Source organism: Schistosoma mansoni, chromosome 4, assembly GCF_000237925.1.
Source record: "Schistosoma mansoni strain Puerto Rico chromosome 4, complete genome".
In the NCBI taxonomy this organism is placed as follows: domain Eukaryota; kingdom Metazoa; phylum Platyhelminthes; class Trematoda; order Strigeidida; family Schistosomatidae; genus Schistosoma; species Schistosoma mansoni.
This window is the reverse complement of record NC_031498.1, coordinates 25,569,390-25,596,870: the sequence shown is the minus strand read 5'-3', so window position 1 is coordinate 25,596,870 and position 27,481 is coordinate 25,569,390. Positions and strand designations below refer to the sequence as shown.

Below are 27,481 nucleotides of genomic sequence, written 5' to 3'. Positions count from 1 at the left end.
AAGTAAAATATCTTCTCAGGCAACTACTGCCAATCATATATAACTTATTTTCTGTTGGCTATACACAATGAAAAATTCATTTCCACGAAAATCATGAAAACAAAAATGGAATTTGTTTCATAGTGAATCTGTAATATCTTCCATATCATAACAAGACTTAGGCATGGAAAATAGAGAGTATTATAAAACCTTGGTAGTAGTGTGGTATGGTGACGGTCAGAAATAGAATGTATTTTGGCAGAAGATCGATAAGGAACGAACCGAAACAAAGCGCAATCGGTACGAAAATGCATGAACAATGAAATTAGAATTCTTGTTCACCACAGTAGGATTAGGTGTTATTCTAAGAAAACAACTTGACTGACTCAACACTTTGTAGCTATTTATTTAAACTTTAAAAGGCTCAACTAGAAATTAGTCACTATTATGTTCTCATGAAGATTCTCTTTTTACTTGCAGAACCTGAAGGATATAAAATGTCGGTTATCAATTTCTTGTGCATAACTGAGTTGTCCACTCAGAATACACACAGTATTCTATATCAAATCGAAACAACTATTCAATGCTCCCTAATATAAATATTCTTTTTAAGGATGATGCCCTTTGGTTTTCATTGGTTGTTCACCAATTCTCAATCGTTGATAAACTCAATCACCAATATCTTACATATTTAAACAGTAAAAAGAAGCTTGAGTTAAACAAGAGAATAGAATAAAATTTGATTACCTTCTTTCAAAAGTAATTAATCAAACAAAAGATGTTAAACATGTTAATTTCACTTTCTTTTTGGTTATGAGAAAAATCAAAGTCTACTGGTTTACTCGGATTGAATTTCCAATAGGAAGGATATATATCCTGAAAAATTGTCCCAGTATTCAACCAAATCAAATCCTGTATGTATATATATATAAAGAGGTTGATTAATCAAAGTAATCAGTGGAAAAGAATTCAGTTAGATAATATAAAGTGCTCAAGGTTATTAACCACCATTCATTAAATTATTAGATCTTTCCTAGCACCAGTAGCTAGAAATAGACGACCTCCACCATGTGGCCGATTTTTTGTAGCTGTAGTAGTAGTAGTAACTGATGTTGTCTTAATTGTGTTGTTTAAACCATTAGTGTATGTAGATGGTTTTAAATCTATAAAATGTTCTTTTGGATACACTAACGTATATAATGTACTATGAGTTGTTTTCTCTTCAATATATTCTTTTTCTGTAGTGAATGGTAAATCATGATTGTCTGTTGTATTTCGTTTATTTTCATGTGGACTTTGTGTTGCTGAACGTGAATTTTGCTTATTATTATTGGTTAGTGTTGGGGAAAAGCTTTTCTGAGGATGATTGAGACCAACATGATTAACTGAATTTGTTGATTTGGAAAGTTGATTCACATATTTTGAATATGTTTTATTAGAAGTGTTGATTGATAGGTCAACAGGAGACCATGATCGTGAAGATGACTTCATATAATGATAGTTCATACCAGGATGATGATGTATAATTGGAGATTGAGAACGCTTTGGTGAAGGTATCGTTCGTATGTTAGTTACTTTAACCAAATTAGCTGTAACTAAACCATCTAAACTATCAACTTCAGCACAATCTCCTAATTGTGAATATGATTGTCTAGCATCATCTAAACTTGTAATTGGTGATTTTCGACAACTTGATAAATTTACTCTAAATGATTTCACAAACGTTTTCTCTGGAGGTGGTCTAGGAGTATCTTTAAGAAGGGTAGGCTTTGAGCAAGGTTTTCTGTCGTCATTATCTTCTACTATATCATCAGCATCATTATTATCTTCATTAACCTCCAAGTTATCTTTACAATTTGTACCAACGTATAAATAACTTTTAGTCTCCAATGATTCTCTACTTGAATGAGTAGGACTATGAAATGATCTATTCTCTACAATCTCAATTTTCTCTACTTGTTTCCAAGAATTGACAGTTTTACGATTTTGTTTTAAATCAACAGTCATTAAACAAGCAAATATTGTCATTATCATTTTATGTTTTAATTCAATTAAATCTTCTGGCATTGCATAAACTGTGGCACCTATCCGTCTAGCTAACGTTATAGCATATTCAGCATTGGTGAGTTGTTCCTGAAATATATATATATATATATATGTATATATTTAAGATATAAGTATCTTATTGAATACCAAATGAATAAGCTTTAAAATTGCTAAATAATTCAAAAAAGGCTTATATTAATTGACACCGAATAACAGGAAAAAGGTAATAACAAAACAAGATTAGAGTACTGAAACTATCTCTTATTGTGGCAACAAACTCACTATCCATCTTATGTTAATATTGTTTTCTTTCATTGGTACTTATCCCAGTTTTATTTTCTACCCTCTAACAGGAATCGTAATGAACAAAACACTAGCTGGGGACAATCGAATGTAATCAGACACAAATTACAGACTATCTCACTAAATTCTGATAACCATACAACAATCAGTTAATTTGCAAAATAACAATCAATTGTCTCAATCTTCACTGTTCCTTCTGTAAATATCAGTTCATCTTCTCTGATTTCACTGCTCATGAATATTTGTACCGATTGCGCTTCGTTTCGGTTCGTTCCTTATCGATCTTCTGCCAAAATACATTCTATATCTGACCCTCACTCTATACTACTTATATGGATATAAGTAGACCACTTACTTACTTACTTACGCCTGTTACCCCTCGTCGAGGAGCATAGGCCGCTCAACAGCATTCTCCATCCAACTCTGTCCAGTGAAATACTTTCCAGTTTTTTCCAGTTGTTATTCATCCTTTTCATTACTGCTTCTATTTCCCAAAGTAATGTGTTCTTTGGCCTTCCTTCCGGATTCCAAGTTAGGGATTGCCTTGTAATGCACATTGATGATTTCCTTAATGTATGTTCGATCCACTTCCAACGTCTGTTCTTAATTTCCTCTTCAGATGGAGGCTGGTTTATCCTCTACCATAAAACGCTGTTGCTGATAGTATCCGGCCAGTGAATGTTGAGTATTTTGTGTAGACAACTGTTTATAAATACTTGTACCTTCATGATGATGCTCATAGTAGTTTTCCACGTTTCAGCCCCTTACAGTAGGACTGTCTTGACGTTCTTATTAAAGATTCTCACTTTGAAATTAGTTGACAGTTGTTTTAAGTTCCATATGTTCTTCAATTGTATAAATGCTGCCCTTGCTTTGCCAATCCTCACCTTTACATCTGCATCCGATCCTCCTTGTTTATCAACGATGCTTCCCAGGTACGTGAATGTTTCCACCTCTTCCAGAGTTTCTCCATCAAGTGTGATTGGGTTGGTGTTCTCCGTAAGTAGACCACACCATAGTATATTCATTTTGTAGTTATTGAAAAATACTATGATTTGATTTTAGCTACTCTTTTGAAAAAAAAACCTCTTTCCAATTTGTATTATTTAAGATATCTGATTGAAAGCTTAAATCGGAAAGAAAACTGTGTTATTAACCAATAACAATAAGACTTACAGTTTTGGTATTTCCTGGAAGTACTAAATTATAATCCACAGTATTTGGTCGTATGGCTTCAATTAAATCAATAACAGCATGTGATGTTTTTAAATTTGGATCGGTGAATCCTGATGACGTTGAAATTTTTGTAAATTTCCCTGCATTTATTAATTTTTTATTAGCCCATTCAATAATTTTCATTTCTTCAATTGGATAAGATGTACCATGATTAAGATTAGTCGATTTTCCTGAAATAGCTATTTCAGCTTCAGTTAATTGAGTTAATAATGATAATGTATAAGCACGCATAAGTTGCCATAATAATGCTAATGTCATTGTACGTTTACCATCATGTAAATCAGCTCCACCAACTCCAACTAGACTAAATCCAAATTGTCGTCCTAATTTAATAACATAATTACAATTTTCTGTACATAACAAAATGGGATGGAAATAAACAATGATAAACAATCATTAGTGTTAAACAAATTTATGTGACGTAAAGTTGACTGTTATTACTTTAAAAAGAAAAACTTGAGCATATTCAATGAACCTATCAAGGTGTATTAACTAATGTGACCACTAAACTTTATCAATTCAATAATTTTAAATAATTGTAATCATGAGTCAATTGGAGCTAGACCACCATGGAAAACCTGGAAGCAGTGGACGGCCGTTTCGTTCTTTTATGAGACTCTTCAGCAGTGAGCATCCAAGATCCCGCCTCGCGAGCGAGATTCGAACACAAGATCTACCAGTCTCGCGCCGGGTAATAATATTCAGTCACATTAGGAAACAGTTTAATTGAAATAACTCTCTAAGTCTTGATATTTCAAATCCTAAGTACGTTTAAATAATAAGGAGATCATCGTAAGTATATTAGTATACTTGATATGAAGTATAAGTTTACTGGATTGTGTCAACAAAAAGATCTTATCACTTTGAATATTCTATCATTGCAAAAAGTAACTAACAATAAAGCTTCATTTGGTCCGTAATACATGTGAATCATGTAGGTCTGAAAATGTTTCTTTCTTAGAGAAAAATATAGACGAAATAAAAAAAGCCCACAAATTTCAAAGAACGTAAAACGAATATAACATTAATAAGATTGATGACAAAGAATCTATTGAAAATATAAGTCACTCAGCTACAACGTAGAACCATGCATCGGTTCAAATTGCCATACCTCATTAGTACAACAAGATGAAAACACTGAATTCATTGAAGTAGTTAATTAAAAATATAAAATTTCTAGGCAAATATAAGTTAAATTTAATTTAAATTTCATAATAGTTCGAGAAGTAAGAGATGATGAGCATTATTACATATTTTCGTTACTACAGTCTTTGAGTGCAAAGAACTAGTTTTCATCACTTAAGCATCATAATAAAGCCTTAATTCACAAGCATTGTAATGATAATAGCATTCACGTTGAATTAAACCCATGATTATTACATGTTTTGAGGATTAACTGAATAGAAAAGAAGTAGATGTTGCCTAATCAATTGAGGATTTTGATGTAATATCCTGTTTCTGAAAGTACATAACTTAATTAATTGATATATCCTCATTTCATAACCGAATAGGTTCTTTACAGTTATATGTATATACAAGAATAGATTTGTTAACAATATTACAAACAGTTGATTGTGAATTTGTTTCATTTTAATTGACAATAGTTAATTATAGACCATTGGAAGAAATTTATGCCCATGATAAACCTAAGCTCAAATGATAACTACAATAAAATTACAATTTGGGAATACAAAATCCCTACCAGTTTGCTAATAACATATAAACAACAATATTGATAAATTGTACTATTTTTATATAGTTGAGATCATGAGTCAATTGAAGCTAGACCACTATGGAAAACCTGGAAGTACTGGATGGCCGTTTCGTCCTATTGTGGGACTCCTAAGCATTGTGCATCCACGATTCCGCCTCGTGAGATTGGAGTCCAGGATCTATCAGTCTCGTGCGCGTGAGCTTAACCACTAGACCACTGAGCTGGCATCCAACGGTGTTAATGTTTAACTTCAACCAATACTTCAACCGAATTGAGCAACCATTCACCAATTTCTTCAGTGAGTTAATATCTCCCAACAGTCCTGGTCGAACTCAGTGGTCTATCGGTTAAATGCTCTGGAGCGAGACTAATATGTCCTGGGTTGGAATCTCGCGAGGCGGGATCGTGAATGCGCATTGCTGAGGAGTCCCATAATAGGACGAAACGACCGTCCAGTGCTTCCAGGTTTTTGATGGTGGTCTAGCTTCAATTGACTCATGATCTCAACTATATGAAATTACTAAAATCTTCACAAAACCCCTTTCTGAAAATCGTACTATTATTTGTATTTCCCTGTTAGTGGTCAACAAGAAAACTAGAATAAAGTAGATAGCTTGGAGATAGTAATTTTTTCGTCAGAACTTTACGTCACATGCTTTGTCATTTTTTTTGTTAGTTATAGATAGAATTTTTTACCTTGTTAATGATATCATAATTAGTCTTGCAAGTTAACCCTTTCAATTGGTTCATTTGTAGATGAAAGATACAGTACTATAAGAATAGTTTTACAATCTAATTCATGATGATTTAATGGATAGACCCCTTAATTGAACATTTCAGTAGTCAGATATTTATAATAAAAAAATTTTCATCTCATTCCTTATCTCAAATGAATATTCATATATTATTTATTTATTTATTTAAACACATAAATATTGGTACAAAGAGGCACCAGGTATATATGCGCCACACCAATCTCATTTGTTTTGTGTCAGCGCTGTGATACTACCCAAGTGCTCAAACCGAAACAGGTGGTATTCTTAGGGGTCCACAACCAGAGCCTTTGACCAAAAGATCTGATCCACAAGACAGTGGAGCATCGTGAGGAGATGCAGTCCCATGGTAGCTGGTGACCAACGATTGGTTCATAGACCATTTGTTTCTTCAGGATACTGGAGTCCATGTGTACCATCGGTTTGGAATCAGGGTTTTCCAACTCCCCAAGTTGGACTTGCCGTGTCCACCAACCCGGTTAAAGCACCTGACATACGCTTTTCGTCCTCTCAATTTCGTAAACAACACCCCCGCCACGAGAAGATAGTGAGTAGGACTTCCCTGACAGAGGCTATATACGCGTGGCCATGTGAGAGTATTTCGAGAGGAAGAGCAGACTCTGCCCACTCTCGACCGTACCAGGACATTTTGGGGCATTCATATATAAAATGAATTTGTATTTCATCTTACATACCTTAATAAAACAATTTAAAAAGATGAAATACTTAACTTACCAAGACATTGAAAATTAGCTTTTGCTGGTGTATCACAAATTGGTTCATGAACTATTGTCCAATTAACAATATGTGGTTGAATTGAATCAAATAATCTTAATAATATTAAACCATCAATAAGATCGTAGAATAAATAATTTACATTATTTGGATAACCCAATGAATTAATCCAATTACGATAGGCTTTATATTGAATAGAATAATATAAAAAACAAAATGAATAGTTTAATAAAAATTCTGACACTTTTAGTTAAACAAATGAGTAACATGAATCGTGAAGTTTCTGCGTCTGAAACCATGTTATACAAAAGGAAATGATAAGGATCGTAACTTAAGAATATCTATAGTGTAATAAGAAGTGATGAAGATTATCAGAACTATGTTGTAAAGACCATTTATATATCAAAATAAAAGGTCAACTAGACTGGAGATGGGGGGGAGGGGGTAAGAGTAGACAAATATATGTATGATCAGATTGTTCGGAATGTATTGCGCTAGTATATCATTCCATAGTTCTGATAATCTTCATCTTCTTATTACATTATCGAAATTCACCAAAGGGACTAATCATCGGTTAAATGTTGATTTCTATCCCAGTACGTCATGAAATGTATTTATATTTCAAATGTTTTATTTCTATAGATTTAATGTGAGTATCATCTTGATAAATATGCGTAAAAAATGGATTCTCTAACTAGACTTTCCCATAACTATTCACGATATGGACTTGGGAAATAATATAATGCATGAGTCCCTTTCACATAATCAGTTATCGAGCACATTTAAGTATAATTAAATTTTCATTAATTGACTTCAAGTAGATCGCCCTAGTATGGAACTATTCAACAGTATATTCCTACAATTAGTCACAGACTGAACTTTATCCGTCTAGGTACCGCGACAAATACAATTTCTTTAGACCACCCATTGATGTTCAACTGATGCACTCTATATGAAAGTATAATAAATCTCACTGTATTTTGAATGGTCATAGGAAACAATAAAAACATTTCCAGTATGCCATGATCGTGAAAAGTCTAGCGACTCGGTCCTTTAGACAATACATAATGAATGTTATGTAGTATTTTCTACGATTATTGTAGTATTTATTTACTTCAGATTTAAAACTGCTCTGTATTAAACCCATACCTTAATTGAAAACCATCTTGAATTGTTTCCACTGATGACCATTGTTTATGTTTCAGCCTAATTTATTCATTACCTTTGGTAATAATTTTAGAAAGCTTAACCGTCAAGTAATTAGGATAATAGTGCTCAATAAATCTGTGGTTATTTGATAGATTTCGAATTCCCAACGACTGATTACCTAACCTTTACTAAAGTATCTACAACGAATGTAAATTTGATTCTGTGGCACCATCAAGAATAGATCAGTTATTCCATTCCTAACGCGAGACTCGCTGAAATTACAGAGTTTAACATGGCTTTTCATCTACTCTTTCTACCCTTATCTTAGCATTTAATACGAAGGAATTCATGAACTCACAGTTTCTCAGAGGAATTCATATCTATAGTTCATTAAACTGGGACCCATAAGCTTACAAACTCACGAATTGGAGCCAACACTCTTATTAGTTGATAAGAAAATAATCCAATCATACTATTACCACATACTTCCCATGTCTAATATCAAAAATAAAACAACAATTTACTACTTAAATAATTCCTTTTATTAAATATAAATTAATTAGATAACAACAATTTACTATTTCGATAAAGAAAGAACACTTTGATATGCCTACTTATAAGTAGAATTCTAACATAACTGTAGTAGTAGTTCATTAATTCAATCTTATATACCATCAATATTATTATAATAAGTAATATGTTGATGATAAGAATGATGATCTTTCTGAGGATGAAGACGATATTGCATTCTTGATTTATTTCGATTCCATATAATTGATCTTATACAACAGAAATTAAAACACTCACTTTTTTCTTCACGTGTTTCTTCAATTTCAGCAACTTTCTCTTCTACTTCTGGTTGTTTCTCTAATGCTGGATAACCATGAAATAGATTAGCTAAAAATGCTAAATTTAATTTTTGTGATCCACTAACAATATCTTCTGGACGAACAAAAACACGACAATTAAGTTGTTCAGCATTTTGTAATACCATTTCAGCTCGTTGAACTAGATCTACAGCATCTAAAATTGCCTGTTAAAAAAAACAAAAACAGATAACCTTGATACATGTTTAGGAATTGATTTAATGAGTACAAGTTTTTATTCTCAAAAAGTTATAGCACTATCCTTTTGTTTAAATCAAAAGTAGTAATGCTTATGGAGATTGAAATCTATCTATAATTGAGCACTTAGCTTTCAATCATTGGATTTTTTGGGACCCCAATCTACCTGATTTAGCTTGAATAATCAGGAAATGTCACTAATATTCATGCATTAGATAGATCTAAAAGTCCGATGCAAAAATTTATATTCAGTAGTTGAACAATAATAGCTTTCTTTATATAATTACTCACTAGATAGGGATGAAACATAGTCTACAACAATCTGATAGTAAACCAATGTTGGTTTCCAGATATCTCTGAGAACTGTTCTTTCATCAGAGTACTGTTTAGAGTTTGTCAACTGACATTAAAGAATTAAGTTCAACGTTACCTACGATCAATCTATCCTAACATGTAAATATCTACTATGGAATAGCAAACGAATCTAGGAGTTCTGGAATACTTTCCTATTGTAAAAAACAGTAAAGTATAAAGTTTAATTGGTATACGTGTGGTGTATGTTACTTATATGGACAGATATAAGTGGTATGTATCAGGAATTGAAAGTAGAATTGTTATCGACGAAATAGGAAAATGAAAAGAAAAAAAGGGAAAATAGAAATAGGTCAAAATACTATCAGGAACAAAAGAACGATGGAGTGTATACGAGGTAATTTAAGGAAGATGAGTAAATGATGTATTCATTGTATTCTTCTCACACTTTACAAATACAGCGTATGATTTCTCATAAGACAGTAATTCGGTTTACTCTGGTTAAGTCTTCACTCATTACATAAGTACGCTTCAAATTAGATCTCAAAATGTTCTGAGCTCGTATCGTTGCTAGTTTCAGCAAGTAGAAAAAGATAATAACTTACACTTCAGTCTCTTGTTCATAGTGTTAAGTGTTAGACTAGTTAACTTACATGGAGGTTTGTTATTGACAGAATCGGTTTGACATCACCAACTTATTAAAACAAATTTATATTAAGAAAGAATAATCTTCTCAATACATTCTCACGAAGTCCGACGATTATATGTCTTAGTTGATTAAAAAGTATGATCAACTACCAATCAACCGAGTTTCTGACAAATTATTAAGAAATTACAGCCCAAAACTTAAGTTCTTTCATTCGAATCCCTTCTACCATGCGAAGAATTCGAAGCCGGACTACTTTTATCACTTAATGTGGTATATTATTGTAAATGAATGGTTGACTGTAATTCCGATAATGCAATGAGAAGATGAAGGTTATCAGAATTATATGATATTATTTGCTCAATACCTTTCGAACAGTCTGATCACACGTATACTTGTTAAAACGTTATATATGAAATATAAAAGGTCAACTAGACAAACTAATAGGTAGCCGGAAACAGTGTTGAAAGCGCGTTAGTAATAAATCAGTACTACCAGGGTACGTTAAAGGTAAGAATAGATTGTTTTTGGGGAAAATAAAGGAGATGTCAGTTTTCGTTCAGCAAATGCTTCAATAAACCTTAGTATACGTCTTCTCACTGCATCATCGAAATTAATCAAGGGGATTAGTTGGTTAACTTCTGTTTAGTATTCTATCTCGACCAGATGGATTAAGATTTATCAATTGACAGTCTTGATTACACTGTATTAGCTATGCTGAAATTGTATTATCTCAGAATTTTCAAATGGAACAACTGAGGCTAAATTTCTTTTACTAGTATATTTTACCATACCTCCTACAGAGGTGCTAGGGACCAATATTTCTATTCTCTTCTTCCGAAGTCCCAGAAAGACAGCCATTTATGAAGTCTGGAAATAGTTGGTCGTTGCTGGTCTAGTGAAAACGAAGATTGTAAATCTTCATTCATTCTGTAGAGACGGAACAAATAACGAGAACGTTCTATAAAGATATTTCAATCCGGTATTCCAATCTCTTACTACTATCGTCCATAAAATATCAATAATAAAGAAGCATTCTAGTTATATACCACACAACCTTTGGATTATCGTATGTGAGCATATTAATTTACATACTAAAGTAACAGTTTTGCCTACTGAAACGAATATAAGTAGTAAAGAACACAAACTAGATATTTTGGATTTCAATATTTCTTCACTTACCCGAGCCGAATGCATGTATTGCTTCTTTTCTTGAGGAGCGATTTTCTCCACTAGATAGGCATAAACCTCTGAGTTCTGAAATTAGAAACGTTCAGTTATGATGTCACTAAGATTGTCAGACATTCAGAGAAATATGAAAATAAAACGGCAAAATTTGCAAATTACTTCAACTTACATAGTTGGAAACAACCTTTTTCAGAAAAGGTGGACAAAAATTACTGGCTTCTTAAAATTTTTCACATGAAACTCATATCTAGTGTCCAGATGACTATTATAAGTCATCAGATGTCTTTAAAGTGTGAATAAATGTATTTTAATAGAACTTATGTAATTAAATAATAATGCCATTTACTTCCGACGGGTACTTTTGGACCAAAATATGTACCTCATATGAAGTTCTTCCTAACGAATCAACACAACAGTTAAACACACTTAGTCATTCATTAAAAAAACTAGAATTGGTATCTTGTCATGAATTTTTCATCACAAAAATTAGACATTGAAAGGAAGTTATGTAATAATCAGCTAGCGGACAATGTTAAGATAACTGTCCACTTGATAGCTGTTAAGAACAGAATAATTAAAAGTTGTAATAATGGTTAATTAATATTCATTCAAACTACTGATCACTAATATCGGAATTGAGGTTTGTGGAGATTTTAGTAATTCCAATAGTTGCTTTCATGAGTCGATTTAAGCTATATCACCATTGACCGAAGGTCCTGGGTTCGAACCCCGTGTGGGGGATCGTGGATGTGCACTACCGAGGAGTCCCATACTAGGACGAAACGACCCTTAAGTGATTCCAGGTTTTTAATGGTAGTCTAGACTGAATCAAAGCTATCAAAGGACATTCAGATAACACTTACTAAATAGAAAATATTCAGAACAATTGAAAATTTTACTTAGGTTAACTAGTGTACAGTAGTATACCAATAAATCATCTTAAAATATAAATTTTGTATTATACTTTTTGCGATTATAAGTAGAAGTCCATTTATCAACAATAGTTAATTATTCAAGTTGAAATCATGAGTCAATTGAAGCTAGACCACAATGAAAAACCTGGAAGCACTGAACGGCCGTTTCCTCCTATTGTGGGACTCCTCAGTAGTGCGCATGTGGTGTGGTCTACTTATATCTATATAAGTAGTATATGGTGTTGGTCAGACATAGAATGTATTTTCGCAGAAGACCGATGAAGAAAGAACTGAAATGAAGCGCAATCGTTTGGAAAATGCATGAGCAATGGAATTAGAGAAGAAACAGTGAAGATTGAAACAATTGGTTGTTAATTTGCAAATTGACTGTTCATTGTTTGGTTATCAGAATTTACTGAGATAGTCTGTAATCTTTGCTTAAATACATTCGATTGTCCCCAACTAGTGATCTGTTCACTACACGCATAGTTAGTTAATTAAAATTTGGAAATTATTAATTCATAAAAAAACTGAATTGCTTTAACACGAATAACAATCTGTGAAACTAATTTTTAAGTATATTTAGTTCATTTGTGTTAAGGAGTTAGTTATCTCAGTTCTACAAGATATACATATTGGATGGATGGATTACGCCTGTTACCACTCGTCGAGGAGCATAGGCCGCTCAACAGCATTCTCCATCCAACTCTGTCCAGTGAAATACTTTTCAGTTCTTTCCAGTTGTTATTCATTCTTTCAATATCTGCTTCTATTTCCCAAAGTAGTGTGTTCTTTGGCCCTCCTCTTTTCCGCTTCCCTTCACGTTTCCAAGTTACGGATCGCCTCTTGATGCAGTTTTGTGATTTCCTTAATGTACATCCGATCCACTTCCAATGTCTTTCCCTAATTTCCTCTTCAGATGGAAGCTGGTTTGTCCTCTCCCATAAAACGCTGTTGCTGATAGTATCCGGCCAGTGAATGTTGAGTAATTTAAGTAAACAACTGTTTATAAATACTTGTACCTTCTTGACGATGGATGTAGTAGTTCTCCACTTTTCAGCTCCATACAGTAGGACTGTCTTGACGTTCATATTGAAGATTCTCACTTTGTAGTTAGTTGACAGTTATTTTGAGTTCCGTATATTCTTCAATTGTAGAAATGCTGCCCTTGCTTTGCCAATCCTCGCCTTTACATTTGCATCCAATCCTCCTTGTTTATCAACGATGCTTCCCAGGTACTTAAATGTTTCCATCTCTTCCTATGCATGATACTACTTTTCATATGAATACCGGTCAGATTACATTTTAATATCTAAACCGGAAAAAAATTAATTCACCTTCATATAAAGTTACTATGTGAAGTGAAAAAAAAACAACTTAGAAGTAAACATCATTCGAAAACGAACTCCGAAATCAACACAATTTCACCCAGTCAAACAATAAATAGATTTCTAGATTTCACAAAAAAACCATAACTGCAGATATTTTGGTTTTGGTTTTGAATAGTTTAGTCACTACCGGTAAAATCAATATTGTGTCTGTTCACACACACACATCAACTATTACATAATCAACATAATGTGAGACTATCATCAGGAACAGTTCATATAGCCTGATAGTGTAAAGATTAGCACTCATATCTATCTATCTATTTATCTTTTAAGTTGGTGTTAAAGATAAGTACGATTGTACGATTGATTCAATCGTTTACATTGTAATTTCAGGATATAATTTGATACAAAATATATAAAACAAAGAAAACATAATGGAACGAAATTATGCAAATTGGACTATTATATTACAAAGAATTCTTAGATGAATATATGGACAATTCAACTAGAACATAGCTAGTTATCACCTGATATTTACTATATTGTAGTATACTTTAAAGGTTATGAATATATATATATATATATATATATATATCTGTTATGAATAAACATATTATATAATGAGTACTTATTAGTAGTATATATCTAGAATATAATCATGATGAAGAGGTTGATACCATAAGGATACCAACAAAATCTAGATTAATTAATGGGTATTATTGACTAAATGCTTCATGTAGTATATAGTTATGATTGAAGAACATGTGTATTTGGTTTTTATTCAAAGGCATTAGCATATTGAATTGTTGAATGCTGTTTGATCATTATACATATACAGACTCAGAAAAGGTCGTTTATACATTTCAATAAATATGTATATATAGATTTGTAAAGTTCAGTTGAAGGTATACATATTGTATAATAATTACACTAAGATAATTTGAATAAATCTCTCAGAATGATCGGATTTGTAATATTATACATATAGATATATAACGAAAACAATACTCCTGATAAAACGTGACAAGACTTAGAATCATTTGAGTTTCAGCAATTCATTAACTTTGTTTATATGAAATGATATGAAACTGACTTTATAAAATAAGGAGTGATAGCAGATAAATAAGAATAATTATCAGTATAGTGTTGTAGAGATTGTTAAATTTTGTATTGAGATCATGAACCGATAAGTGTTAGAGCATCACTGAGAACCTGGGAGCACCCTGCAGCCGTTTGGTCTTGGCGTGGGACTCCTCACCAGTGTGCATCCACAATCCCGCCCGCGGGACGCGAACCCCAGGACCTTGGGTCTCGCACGTAAACGTCCAACCTCTAGACCACTGAGCTAGCACCCAACAGTAGTTATGTTTAGCTTCAATCAATCCACGAAGTTGGGCGACTATCTTCCGTCATCTTCGATGAGTAACTGCCTCACACACGCACCGTTGGGGAGTCCCACACTAGGACAAAACGACCATCTAGTGCTTCCAAGTACCCAATGTTGTTTTAACATTATTTGATTCATGATCTCAATAAAAAAAAGTTAGAAAAAACTTATCTCAGGAGTTTAGATTTATTACGTAATCACTCTATCGGTTAAGGGCTCTGGCTCGAGACTAATAGGTCCTGGGTTCGAATCTCGTGAGTGTAGGATCGTGGATGCCCACTGCTGAGGAGTCCCATAATAGGACCAAACGGCCGTCCAGTGCTTCCAGGTTTTCCATTGTGGTCTAGGTTCAATTGACTCATGATTTCAACTTTGAAAAATACTGAAATCTCCGCAAATCTCCTTCTGATCACTCAAAAACAATTGTAAATTAACAACTCACTGTGTTCAAATGAAGCTAATTTATCGGTGTGTCATAGTTTATTGTATACTCAGTAATAATTTACATCATCATCAAAGTAATTATATGAATATTTGACTTTTGATGCGTTTCAAAATGATACACTGACAATTATACATAATTAGAACAATGGCATAATGAATTAATCTATGCCGATGCCCACAAAAACTTGGTCACTAATTTTTAATGCATTCTAAATGAGCGTTATGTTTAGATACGAACATTTTGAAAGCTTTCACTGTAATGATTGACCTCAATAGATTTGATCGTGCTGGATTCAACAAAATTTTATGAAGGATTGGTAATATCAAATTGAATCAGTCTAAACTTTTTAGGTTAAAATATCCATTTCTCAATCTGTAGGTTTCAAGTTTCTACCACACTTCAATTAATTGAACGCTTTCAGAAATCTTAACTAGTAGATGAATTTTACCAAACCATTGTCATCATTTCAATAGTTATAAATTTATACGGCTTAATCAAATCTATAATCTAACGTTTATTAAATCATGAAAACACAGTGTTTTATTCAAAAGAGAACTATTTTCATCATTACTGATGGTTTTACTTAAATAGCTATACTGTTAATAATAATTTATATTGGTAGGTGTAGATCACCTGGTTGGGATCCGCGAGATGATTTATTTATTTATTTATTTAAACACATAAATATTGGTACAAGGAAGCACCAGATAAATATGTGCCTCACAAATCTCATTCGATTTGTGTGAATGCTGTGATACTGCCCAGGTGCCCAGACTGAAGCAGGTGGTTTTCTTAAAGGGTCACACCCCGAGCCTTTGACTTAAAGACCTGATCCACAAGACAGTGGAGCATCGTAAGGAGATGCAGTTCCATGGTATCCGGTGACCAGCAATGGGTTCATAGACCATTTGTTTCTTCAGGATACTGGAGTCCATGTGCACCATTGGTTTGGAATCAGGGTTTTCCAACTCCCCTAGGTGGATTCTCCACATCCACCAACCTGGACACTCGCTTTTCTCCCTCTCAATTTCGTAAACAACACCGGTGAGTAGGACTTCCCTCACAGAGGCTATATATTCGCGTGGCCATATGAGAGCATTTCGAGAGGAAGAGCAGACTCTCCCCACTCTCGACCGTACCAAGGCATTTGGAGGCCCTGTAGCAACCGATGGTTAGAGACCTTGAATGACATGGCTCAAAATCGTTTGCAATGGCGAAGGTGCATCCACTCTTTGTGCTCTACCGAATTATAATCTTCTGAATTCTTCATGTCTCTATCCTTTTCTCTTTCCAAATCTATTTCACTGGACTATACTCCTTCAATAACATCTTCAAACACTAATCTTTCACATAATGCTTATACTCTTACTACTTCTACCACTATGGGATTTGAATCGAAAACTTCATCTCTGTGCTAATGTGGTATGGCAACTCGAACTGATGTACGTACGTACGAAGGTCTACGTTGTGACTGACTGACTGATTGACTAAATTAATGTAAATACTATTCGATTACCAATAACTTACTCGAACATCAAAAGAGAAATTCTCCATACGCGTTCCACTATCAGTTCCTTTTAAATGATAATTTACCCATCGAATTAAAATTTCTTCCGGAGAAAGTTTAGCAAAATCATTAATTGTTTCTTCGCCTTCAAGAAGAGTAGCTAGTTCAGCATGAGCAACTACATTTATTTGTTTCAAAAGTCCAATCTGTTAATGTTGTAGATAAAAAAAAATATGAAAACAACGTTATATCATCAAACTAGATCAAAGTTTATTATTTTCCAAGCGTAAAACTAGAGTCTTTTGATGGAGTATTTATTTAAATAACGAAAACGTTTGTTGGTAAGCTTTCGTTGTTGTACGTAAGTAGTTCAATTGCATTTTCAATATAAACAAATATTTTGAAGTGTAAGGACTTAAATCATTCGATTATCGATATTCTTCACTGAGTTTTGATCAGTCTTATTTAGCCAATGTACTTCCTGTGCAGATCGCTCCGATATCCAGGAATCTTTATTCGTCTCGTTTGGAACTCCCCATTTAGTAGTACATGCATCCCAGTGCTAATGTTCACATCAGGACTGTAATGCAGTAACTTTTACTTCTACCTACAAACACGTTGCTGAGTCCAGATAGCTGACAGAGTGTGCGACCGATATCAATTTAGTCTAATTTGTAAGGTTTTGAACTCGGTGATGTAAGCACACCTAGCTTATGTGTTTCAAATAAGATGAGATGCACTCTCTGGATCTTATTGCTAGCCACAATCCACTTATTAAAACTTATGGGCGTGGAACATGAACATTATGAATAGGGGATATTCGTATGTTACTAGCAATCAATTATAGGTTCTTTCAAAACATCGTCCCCGCATTTTAAAGCCACTGACCGAGAAATACCTGGGTTAGGGATTGGGTACTGGGTAGGGATGAAAAGTCAATTGGTGAAGAATTGAATACTCATTGATTGGGATAGTTAGACATGTGTTACAAATCCCCAGCTTCAGCACACCTCGGTTGATGGTGCTCTCTGGTGAAGAAGTAGGTTGGGAAGAAGGTAGTGGCGGCCAAACCGAAATACGACATCAGTTCATGAAGTCATTGATAACTGGGCTGTACCATGTTAGTAGATGTAGACTACCCGGTTATGTTCCTCGTGATTATCGTAACCAATGGTTAGAGATCCTGAATGGAACGGCTCAAAATCGCCTACAATGACGTAGGAGCATCCTTTTTCTGTCTTCCCGATGATCCTAATTTTCAAAATTCCTCATAATCTTTATATTTCATTACTTCATAATTTCTTGAACAGTATATTCTGTGCCGAATATTTTCTGTCATCACTCATATTGCTACTACCCCTACTGCTGTGGGATTCGCCCTAAAAATTTCACTTCATCATGCTAATTGGGTCTGGAAGCTTGAACTGATGTACAGATGTCAGGTCCTACGTTACGTTCAAATGATTAACTAACTCTTCTGTAACGATATACATACGTAATTATGTTTTTGAAGGAATGAGAGCCTTAAAAGCTTCTTTTTAAAATAGTCATGATAACAACTTTTAAATCTTCTCAATGTCTTAACTTTCACTCATACATAAAGAGGTGACGTTTTCGAACTGTTTTTGTGAGCCCTTTTTATATTTATCAATAATCTCTACTGGTTACATCACCTATTTACATACCTAAATAATGGATATTTAAAGTATTGTAATAAAACAAATTAGAATAGATTATAATAAAAGATATTTATTTACTTTAAATGACAGTTAATAATAATTTAACTAAATCATAATTTGATGTTGGTCCTGTATACTAAAAGTATATGGGGAATATAATTATGATTCGTTGTTGTGGACATTAGATGATATTATCAAAATCCGATTTCAATGATACAAATGAATTCATTAATAATCACACCCATAAATATTGAGTTTCCGTATAGTTTGATACTTTGATTCTATAAATTAATTTTAACGGTTGTTCAACTTCTTGGATTGGTTAAAGCTAGACATTAACACTATCGGGTGCCGGATCGGTGGTCTATCGGTTAAGTGCTCTGGTGTGAGACTGCTAGGTCCTGGGTTCGAATCTCACGAGGTGAGGTCTTGAATGCGCACTGCTGAGGAGGCCCACAATAGGACTAAACGGCCTTCCAGTGCTTCCAGGTTTTCGATGGTGGTCTAGCTTCAATTGACTCATGCTTTCAACTATGTAAATTCAATCGTATGTTTACTTAAAGGAAATGATACTACAAATTCAACTTCTCAGCTGTTCATATTATATCAATTTTATTTTTCAGTGTTGAAATGTGCTTTTTTTCAGGTCTATTGTTATTTTTTTTCATGGTTGAAATCATAAGTCAATTGAAGCTAGACCACCATGGAAAACCTGAAAGCACTGGACAGCCGTTTCGTCCTATTATGGGACTCCTCAGCAGTGCACATCCACGATCCCGCCTCGCGAGATTCGGACCCAGGACCTGTCAGTCTCGCGCGCGAGCACTTAACCGATAGACCACTGAGCCGGTATCCAACGGTGTTAATGTCTAACTTCAACCAATCCACGACGTTTGAGCAACCGTTCACCAATTGTCTTCAGTGAGTTGATATCTCTACAACTCCACTGGTCACTGCTTCCCACTAGAACTACAGGACATGTATCTTGAAGTCAGTCACCAGTGAGCATATGATCTCTGGCGCGAGACTGGTAGAACCTGGGTTCGAATCTCATGAGGCGGGATCGTGGATGCGCACTGTGGAAGAGTCCCATAATAGGACGAAACGGCCGTCCAGTGCTTCCAGGTTTTCCATGGTGGTCTAGCTTCAATTGACTCATAATTTCAACTGTGAAAATAATGAAATCTCCACAAAACTCCTTCTGATCTATAGTGTTGTTTTGACCAATACATCAAATAACAGTGATATATATGAGTTGATCAATTTGATTATTAAAGAGCTTCATTTTATTTCTGATTATGAAATATAAAAAAACCCGAAACGAACTTATTCTTTAATGAAGGTGATATTTTCCGCCGAAATTAATTTAAACCTTATTACAAAACTTTCTTATGATTTAATATGGTTTACTGAAGTAGTAACAATTTAATTTTGTCTATCACATTAGTTTAACGATTTCAAAAAAGTTGAATGCACTATCAGTTGACAGTTAAGTACTGGTAAACATAGAATCTGAACTCGATGTGTTTCGCAAGAGAACTTATAAAACTAAAGAACCTACTTTACTCAGAATTATAGATACCAGTCGATGGTTAAAGACCTTGAATGACATGGCTCAAAATCGTTTGCAATGGCGAAGGTGCATCCACTCTTTGTGTTCTACCAAATTCGAATCTTATGAATTTCTCATGTCTCTATCCTTTTCTCTTTCCAAATTTATTTCACTGTATTATACTCTTTGAATAACATCTTCAAACACTAATCTTTCACATAATGCTTATACTCTTACTACTTCTACCACTATGAGATTTGAATCGACAACTTCATCTCTGTGCTAATGTGGTATGGCAACTCGAACTAATGTACGTACGTACGAAGGTCTACGTTGTGACTGACTGATAGATACCAGTTACTCATAAGTATAACCTGACGATTATTCCTTACACTTCATACATTACAAAATTTGTCTCTAACAGCAATAAATTCACAAAATTTTCATTCAAATCAAATATAACAAACATAAAGATCATTTATTATTCTTATTTATAAAACATCTGCTTACTTTAATAATTTGCCAAAGTAATCCAAGTAATAAATGTTTAGTACCATTCCATATATCACCTGCTCCAATATTTACAACATTACAACCAATAGCTCTAGCACTATTTAATGCTAATGTAATATTTTCATGCATTTGATAAGTGGTTAATGGTAAATGTCTATTGATAGCACGATGATCAATTGTTTTAGGTATAGAACAATTGATGATTTTACTAAATAAATAAAACAATATACAATGAAAGAAAAACAGAAAGGATAATGATGAATGTAATTATTCATATTGGGATGAAAAAAACACCTTTTATCAGCCTAATAGATTATGCAATGTAAATGGATGTATCATTACTTTGAAATAGGTTTTAATAGTCATTTGCTAGTACATAGAAAATTAAATTAAGCTCAAGATGATTGATAAACCATAGCAAGAATGATATTACAATCATACATATTTGTTCGCCTCCAAATGCCCTGGTACGGCCGAGAGTGAGGAGAGTCCGCTCTCCCTCTCGAAATGCTCTCATATCGCCACGCGTATATAGCCTCTACCAGGGAAGTCCTACTCACCGGTGTTGTTTACGAAATTGAGAGGGAGAAAAGCGAGTGTCCAGGTTGGTGGATGTGGAGAATCCACCTAAGGGAGTTGGAAAACCCTGATTCCAAACCAATGGTGCACATGGACTCCAGTATCCTGAAGAAACAAATGGTCTATGAACCCATTGCTGGTCACCGGATACCATGGAACTGCATCTCCTTACGATGCTCCACTGTCTTGTGGATCAGGTCTTTAAGTCAAAGGCTCCGGGTGTGGCCCCCTGAGAAAATCGACTGTTTCGGTTTGGGTATCTGGGCAGTATCACAGCCCTCACATAAATCAAATAAGATTTGTGTGGCGCATATATATCTGGTGCCCCTTTGTACCAATATTTATGTGTTTAAATAAATAAATAACATATTTGTTCAATGGTCTGTTGTCCAAAATTAAAGTCCTGTATTTGAACCATTTAAAGTACATTACTGATCCATACATGATGAAAATGTTCAACAGAGTTTCTAGTGAGAGATTTGAATATCTCACTTAATAACTACAGATGTATACTGATAATGCCATAAAGTTTACAGATACAATAATTAGGATATAAGAGGGAAAATATTTCATATTTATTAATCTGAATAGCGTCTGATCAAAGTTCATGGATCCCTAATTATAATCAGTTACCCTCTTTTATCTTTATCAAATAATTTATTAAGTGTTATTAAGTTGTTTTCAAGAGTTTGAATAATTGAAATTCTGTTAGATTGTAAATATTTAACATTTTAGATCCTGATACTCAAACTAAAGTAGGTAAAACAAAAACCAATTTCATAATCAAGAAGTTGGAAATCGAATGTTTCATCAGTTAAACTACTGTTAAGTAAATGCATCATCATATCCATGTTTTATTCATACTTGTAGATAATACTGAACGCAGTAACAGCAAAAACGTTTGAAAGGCTACATAATTTAAGTTTTAAGCACAAAGTACTTGTAGTGGTAAATAGATCTCTGAAATAAATAATTTTGTAAGCATTGTGAAATAATACTAGCCACATTAATTTTACTAGACGCCAACTAGCTGAAGGCATTCAGTTCAGTATAATCACCGCATCATACCAGGATCCAACGTCAAACGTTCTTCATGCTCTCTTTAACTAGTTTAAAGGTTTCTTGTTACGCTACCTCCCTTATTTGATTAAATACTTAATTCTTTGTAGCCGTCATCGCTTTATTACTTGTTTGTCTTCTGATCATACTTGGGTACCAGTTTCATTCAATTCTAATTACATTAAATAAATCTGCACGATGAACATACATGGATTACCAGGTGAACAATGTGGTTGCAAAGGACCACTTTAACTTTTTGTTCTGAATAATTTTTTTTAAATAAATGTTTAGTTTCTAAAAGTAGCTTATCGGTAAAGTTTCAAAGTATTTCATGCCTATAATATTGGCCAAATTTAAAGTTTAAGAATATAGATAGACAGTATTTAAGTACGATTTATTTTTTTTGTACTACACTACATTATTGTAATCTAATGCTCATTTACAGATTACATACACTTCTTCAACTAGACAAACTTACTTTCAAGTAAATTTTATTCGAGCACTCTGAAAAAACAGCAACGTTTATCTAAAACTGTGAACCTGTTCATTTTTTACATTTGATCTGTTAGTTTTACCTAAATACATTTCTAAAAGTCATTTTTTGTTATGTACAATAGCTTATAATGACAGTGACCCTGTAACTTGTGGCATGCTTAGTTTGAATTACAGAATATGATACTTTCAAGTAGGACAACTAAATTCTCTCTGATTTCGGTGTAAGTTCATCTGGAACTTCTAAAGTACGCACTGAACAATCCTGATAATAATTAGCTAGTATTCTAAATTCTGATACTTTTACTTATTACAGAAATATACGACTAAATGTTTGCTTAAATTGTCGCTCTTGATCTTCAACAACGAACTAGTAACTAATGTCTAGTTCAATTTAATCTATCACATATCAACGTGAAGAAAAAGGATTAAATTTGTAGAAGACTATAAAATTATTTGTTAAAAAGCTCGTCCACTTTCCATCAATGAATGTTTTCTTACTCTTAATCTCTAACTACCGTGTTGCTTATTTGATACCACTAAGGCTTCAACTTATATCGTTGTAAGAACAAAATATACTTCACATATTTGAACCATTTCATGGGTTACGTTTTATGCTGCTTCTGATATTTTGTGGTACATTCACTGCTTCAAACAAAAGTATATGAATGTGTGGGATGATATTTACAGACACTAACATCCTCGTACTGGTGTTGTATATCAAGTCAATAACCAGAATGATGTATCTTGGAGATTTTGGAATTTTCATAGTTCAAAATATAAACTAATTTTAGCTTGATCATCCTTTAAAACTAGAGATCATTGGACAATTGTTTTGTCCTGGTATAGAATCCCTCAGAATAACATATTGACATCTATATCATCGAATTTTATGAGTAAATATTATAGTCTGTCATATAATTTACAAACGGAAATGTTTTTTCAGAGAATAGTTACTAAGTTAGTGACAAGGCTTTCTAAAATTTTCAAAGACTAAAGAATAAAACATTTCAGTCCTTTTCTTTTACCTTGTATCAGAACGCGACTAAACCTTACATCGACACCTTGCATTTTACGTAATGACTTTGTTGTCAACATGTTCTATCCTTTTGCTCTCTCTGTGACTAATGATCTCTAGAGCTATAGTGAACAGGTAAGAAAACAAAAATTTACAAAACTCAAAATAAGACTTCCTTTTATCAGGTGATCAACTACTGGAACGCCCTACCTTAACAAGTTGAGTCAACCTCATTGGTGAATGACGTAAATTGGATCTTTATCAAGAAATACACTGGAACTATCGACGGTATTTTTCCTCAATGGGTTAATTTTATTATATTGATCGTTTATTACATGTCAAGATTGCTATTTTCACTTTGATTAAATTTATTTCAGTTAAAGTATTTGCTAAGAGTAGCGCTTTTGTTTTCGAAGTAGTTTATCGTCGGTGCAATTGAGTACATCGTTTCCATTGTATTTGTTCGCATTTTGAGTTTTAACAATTTACAGTTTTCCACTTTTTGTTTCTAGTCATCAATTTCTATTGTCTCTGGATATTAGCGTATCTAGTTTCTTTTTGTAAACCTCTGTTTGATGGCTGAACAGTGCAAAACAAGCAATTGATAACGTCCAGGTTGTCGCTACCCTGTGGAAAACGGCATGCAGTGCGACAAGTTCAATAGATGGTACCACGAAGTTTGCAAGATTCTAATGCCCGTGGCTTTTAGACGGTTTAGTAAAAATGGTTGTGTGTGGTTTCGTCAGCAGTGCTGCTCTGACGCAAACAGCTTGCTATCCATAGCCATTTCAATCGTAAATGATACTAAAAGGAGTATTAGCAAACGAGGTCAAGACAGGACGGATAGTACTTGCTCAACCGATACACAAATTGATGTGAAGTCACCTCAAACAAGCTCAGAATTGATTGACCGACTTCAAAGAGGTCTGTCCAAGATAAAACGAGGCTGCTAAAAGTAGTATTGAAATCTCCTAACAAACGGTACTTAATACTACAGAATAGACATAAAATAAAGGGGTCAGGAGTTTTTGTCCGTAAGGACTTGGTACCTGCAGACCTTGTGAAAAGACAAGAGGCTGAAAAAGGACTAAAACTAAGGTTGGATGCTGGAGAGAAGGACCTTAAAATCGAAAATCTTAGGGTGGTGAGACTTTGACAGAGAATGTTGCCAAAGCCACTATGAGCTGCGCTCATAGTCATTTAAATTGTCTTCGGATCCGTTACACAAATACCCGAAGCTTGCTCAACAAGCGGTTGCAGCTAGTCACGCAGATAGACTCCACGAAGCCGGATGTAATCTCTGTCACAGAAACTTGGTTGATGCAGTCTGCAGACAGTAGGGAACTTGATTTTGAAAGTTCCACATTAGTAAGAGTCGACAGAACTCAGAAGCCTAAAGGAGGAAGAGTAGCTCTATTCATTAGAAATGCAATCTTATTTACCTTTTTTGATAATATATCTCATCAAAATGAGACGTGCAAACTAGTTGGTAGCCGTTCAAAATGCAAAGGACAAGAGCTGCTGATTAGTTTGATCTACTGCAGTCCAAACTGTGAAGTGGATGAGGTCTTGCTAGACAGTTTCAATACCTGGTCATCAAGTGGTCGATGTCTAATCTTAATAGACTTGAATACATCTACAGTTGGCTGGAAAACTCTGAATCGTCAAAAACTTCTCTCGGAAAGAAACTAATTGATTCGGTTATCATATGTGCCCTAGTGCAACATGTGGAAGAAGTAACTAGGTACAACTACGACCCCAAATCATCCTTACTAGATCTCATATTGATCCGCTGTGGGGATGACGTCATAAACCTCAGAAGTTTGATCGACTGAGAGATCACCATTGTTACGACTAAAACAGGCCACCTAGCCTCCTGTCATTTTCAAAATGAAAATGATTAAAACTGGTCAGTTGCCTACTAACCTTGTCACTGAATGCTTAAGATTTCAAATATGAACTCCTAAGTTTCTAGTCCGGAACCTACTGACAAAATATCCTTAAGGATAGCGCTCACACTAATATTTTATATGGCTTATGTGTTTTTGATACTTTGTAGATTTTCAGGAAGATCTAGAGTAGATTTAAATATTTAAATACTTAACACATACATGTGTGTAGGCATCCATCAAACAGACGATATGGACACACAATACGCCAAAATAATAATATTTTGTTGCAAACCAAAGTTTACTGTAGGTGTTCATGAACCAGAAACAAAAATTGTAATGTGAAAACAAAGGAAAATAGAGAAACGAAGGGAAGCATATAGCCATAATATGCTGAAAATACGAACCATAACATACCATAATAGGATGCCATCTGTACATTTATCATATAAGTCACTTCCATCGGATTTGAATGGCAGGTACCGCTTACATTCTGGATCGTCCAACAAATTTCTGTTGAGCAATATACAAGTGTTCAAGTTTACCTTTCAATCCAACTGGAAAATCCAACCTGCTCCTCTTCACTAACACTGTGTAAAGTGTCATCATCTACTCTATCTCCATAAGTCCCATAATGATAAAGGTTAGACTTGGAACCAGCATTCCCGATAGACGAAACCATGGGATTTCCTTTGCAAGCTTCTTGATAAATCTGAAAAAATTCGAACTTATCAGGGTTGGCGTACCCTTTTAAAGTCGTAAAACGAAATTTTTTCAGCGTTTTGATCAACTTCAGCAGCTTTTACTGCTTCTAGTATTTCTGGATCAGTTGATTTACATCCAAGCTTCCTCAGAGCAGGAATAATGTACTTCACAGATAACGAGCCAGTGTTATTAGCATCAAACTAAGTTTCCGTTTAAAAAATTTATCTTTTACCGATGCGAATGCTTCAAGTAGTTCACTATACCTCGTAATTCTTGCTTCGCGATCATTTACAGTTTCAACCATTTTTCAAAAATGAGAGTATCAGTAACCGTTTGAGGTCGTTTGGTTGGTCTGTCCAAACAACTAAGGATAACCCAAGTAATGTCAAGGTTGTTCGATAATATCTATCAAAGACAGACCTCTCTACTTTGTCCTACCGTATATTAGTTTTGATATTTAGAATGCTTAGAAATGATTTTGGATCTGATAAATTTTCCGTTTTTCTGCTTACTAAATCAGGACCAGTCAAATGACATATCAGACGAGTTCAACAGCCAAGAATGAACGAAACACCTTCGGCATACAGGCTTTTAAATCAAGTCGTCAACTCTTAAAACTTGCTAACAGAATAAATGGTGTTTACACCTTGACCATGATGTAAGCCTTGGCTTTTTATATATACTGCACTCAGTGTTTGTCACCTTTTGAGGATTTATTCGGCTAAAGATAGGCAAAATCATGTCACCTATAATTGTGGAATAGTTTAAAAAATTAATCAACTAGGTATCAGTCCATCTCAAAGAAGTCGATTTCTATCTTATGCCAAACTTGATACTTGTAAATAACTTGTATGCACCAAAAACCGACGAGTACGAGCATAAATAATTGTTTTATTACACATCAAAACATTGAGTGTACAGCATATCTGTCGTGTATGCACTCATGTTTAGAGAATTACTGTTACTACGCAGTCAAAATTCACATTTTCCATGTCTTTCAATATGTATTCGTAGTATTACTAAATCCGATCACGGTTAAATAATAATTATGTTAGAAAAATGCCTCCATAACTAAAGTTAACAAATGTAATGGGACGTTATTTTGCATTTTTCATCCCCGTGGTTGTATTTTCGTCCCTTCAGTTGGCCTACTAATGAAGATGCGATTGGATATGAACACAAGGACAGTATACTGGAATACACGCTAACTGACTTTCTATGTTAAACCGAAGATAGTGCCAAGAACAAATCTGTTGCAACACTAAT

The 27,481-nt window shown here is 34.0% G+C and overlaps 1 protein-coding gene across 1 annotated transcript; it reads right to left on the bottom strand.

Moving 5' to 3' along the window:
- Nucleotides 1-696: 696 nt before the first annotated feature.
- On the bottom strand, nucleotides 697-26,519 carry Smp_149130 (putative fimbrin/plastin; the record flags this gene model as incomplete). Its single annotated transcript, XM_018797311.1, has 10 exons — nucleotides 697-2,112; nucleotides 3,505-3,914; nucleotides 6,787-6,969; nucleotides 8,743-8,958; nucleotides 11,136-11,214; nucleotides 16,750-16,935; nucleotides 25,918-26,023; nucleotides 26,056-26,222; nucleotides 26,257-26,415; nucleotides 26,448-26,519. 10 exons carry the CDS (start codon nucleotides 26,517-26,519, stop codon nucleotides 994-996), a joined length of 2,697 nt encoding a protein of 898 aa, XP_018652365.1. The 3' UTR covers nucleotides 697-993.
- Between the last annotated feature and the right edge of the window lie 962 nt (nucleotides 26,520-27,481).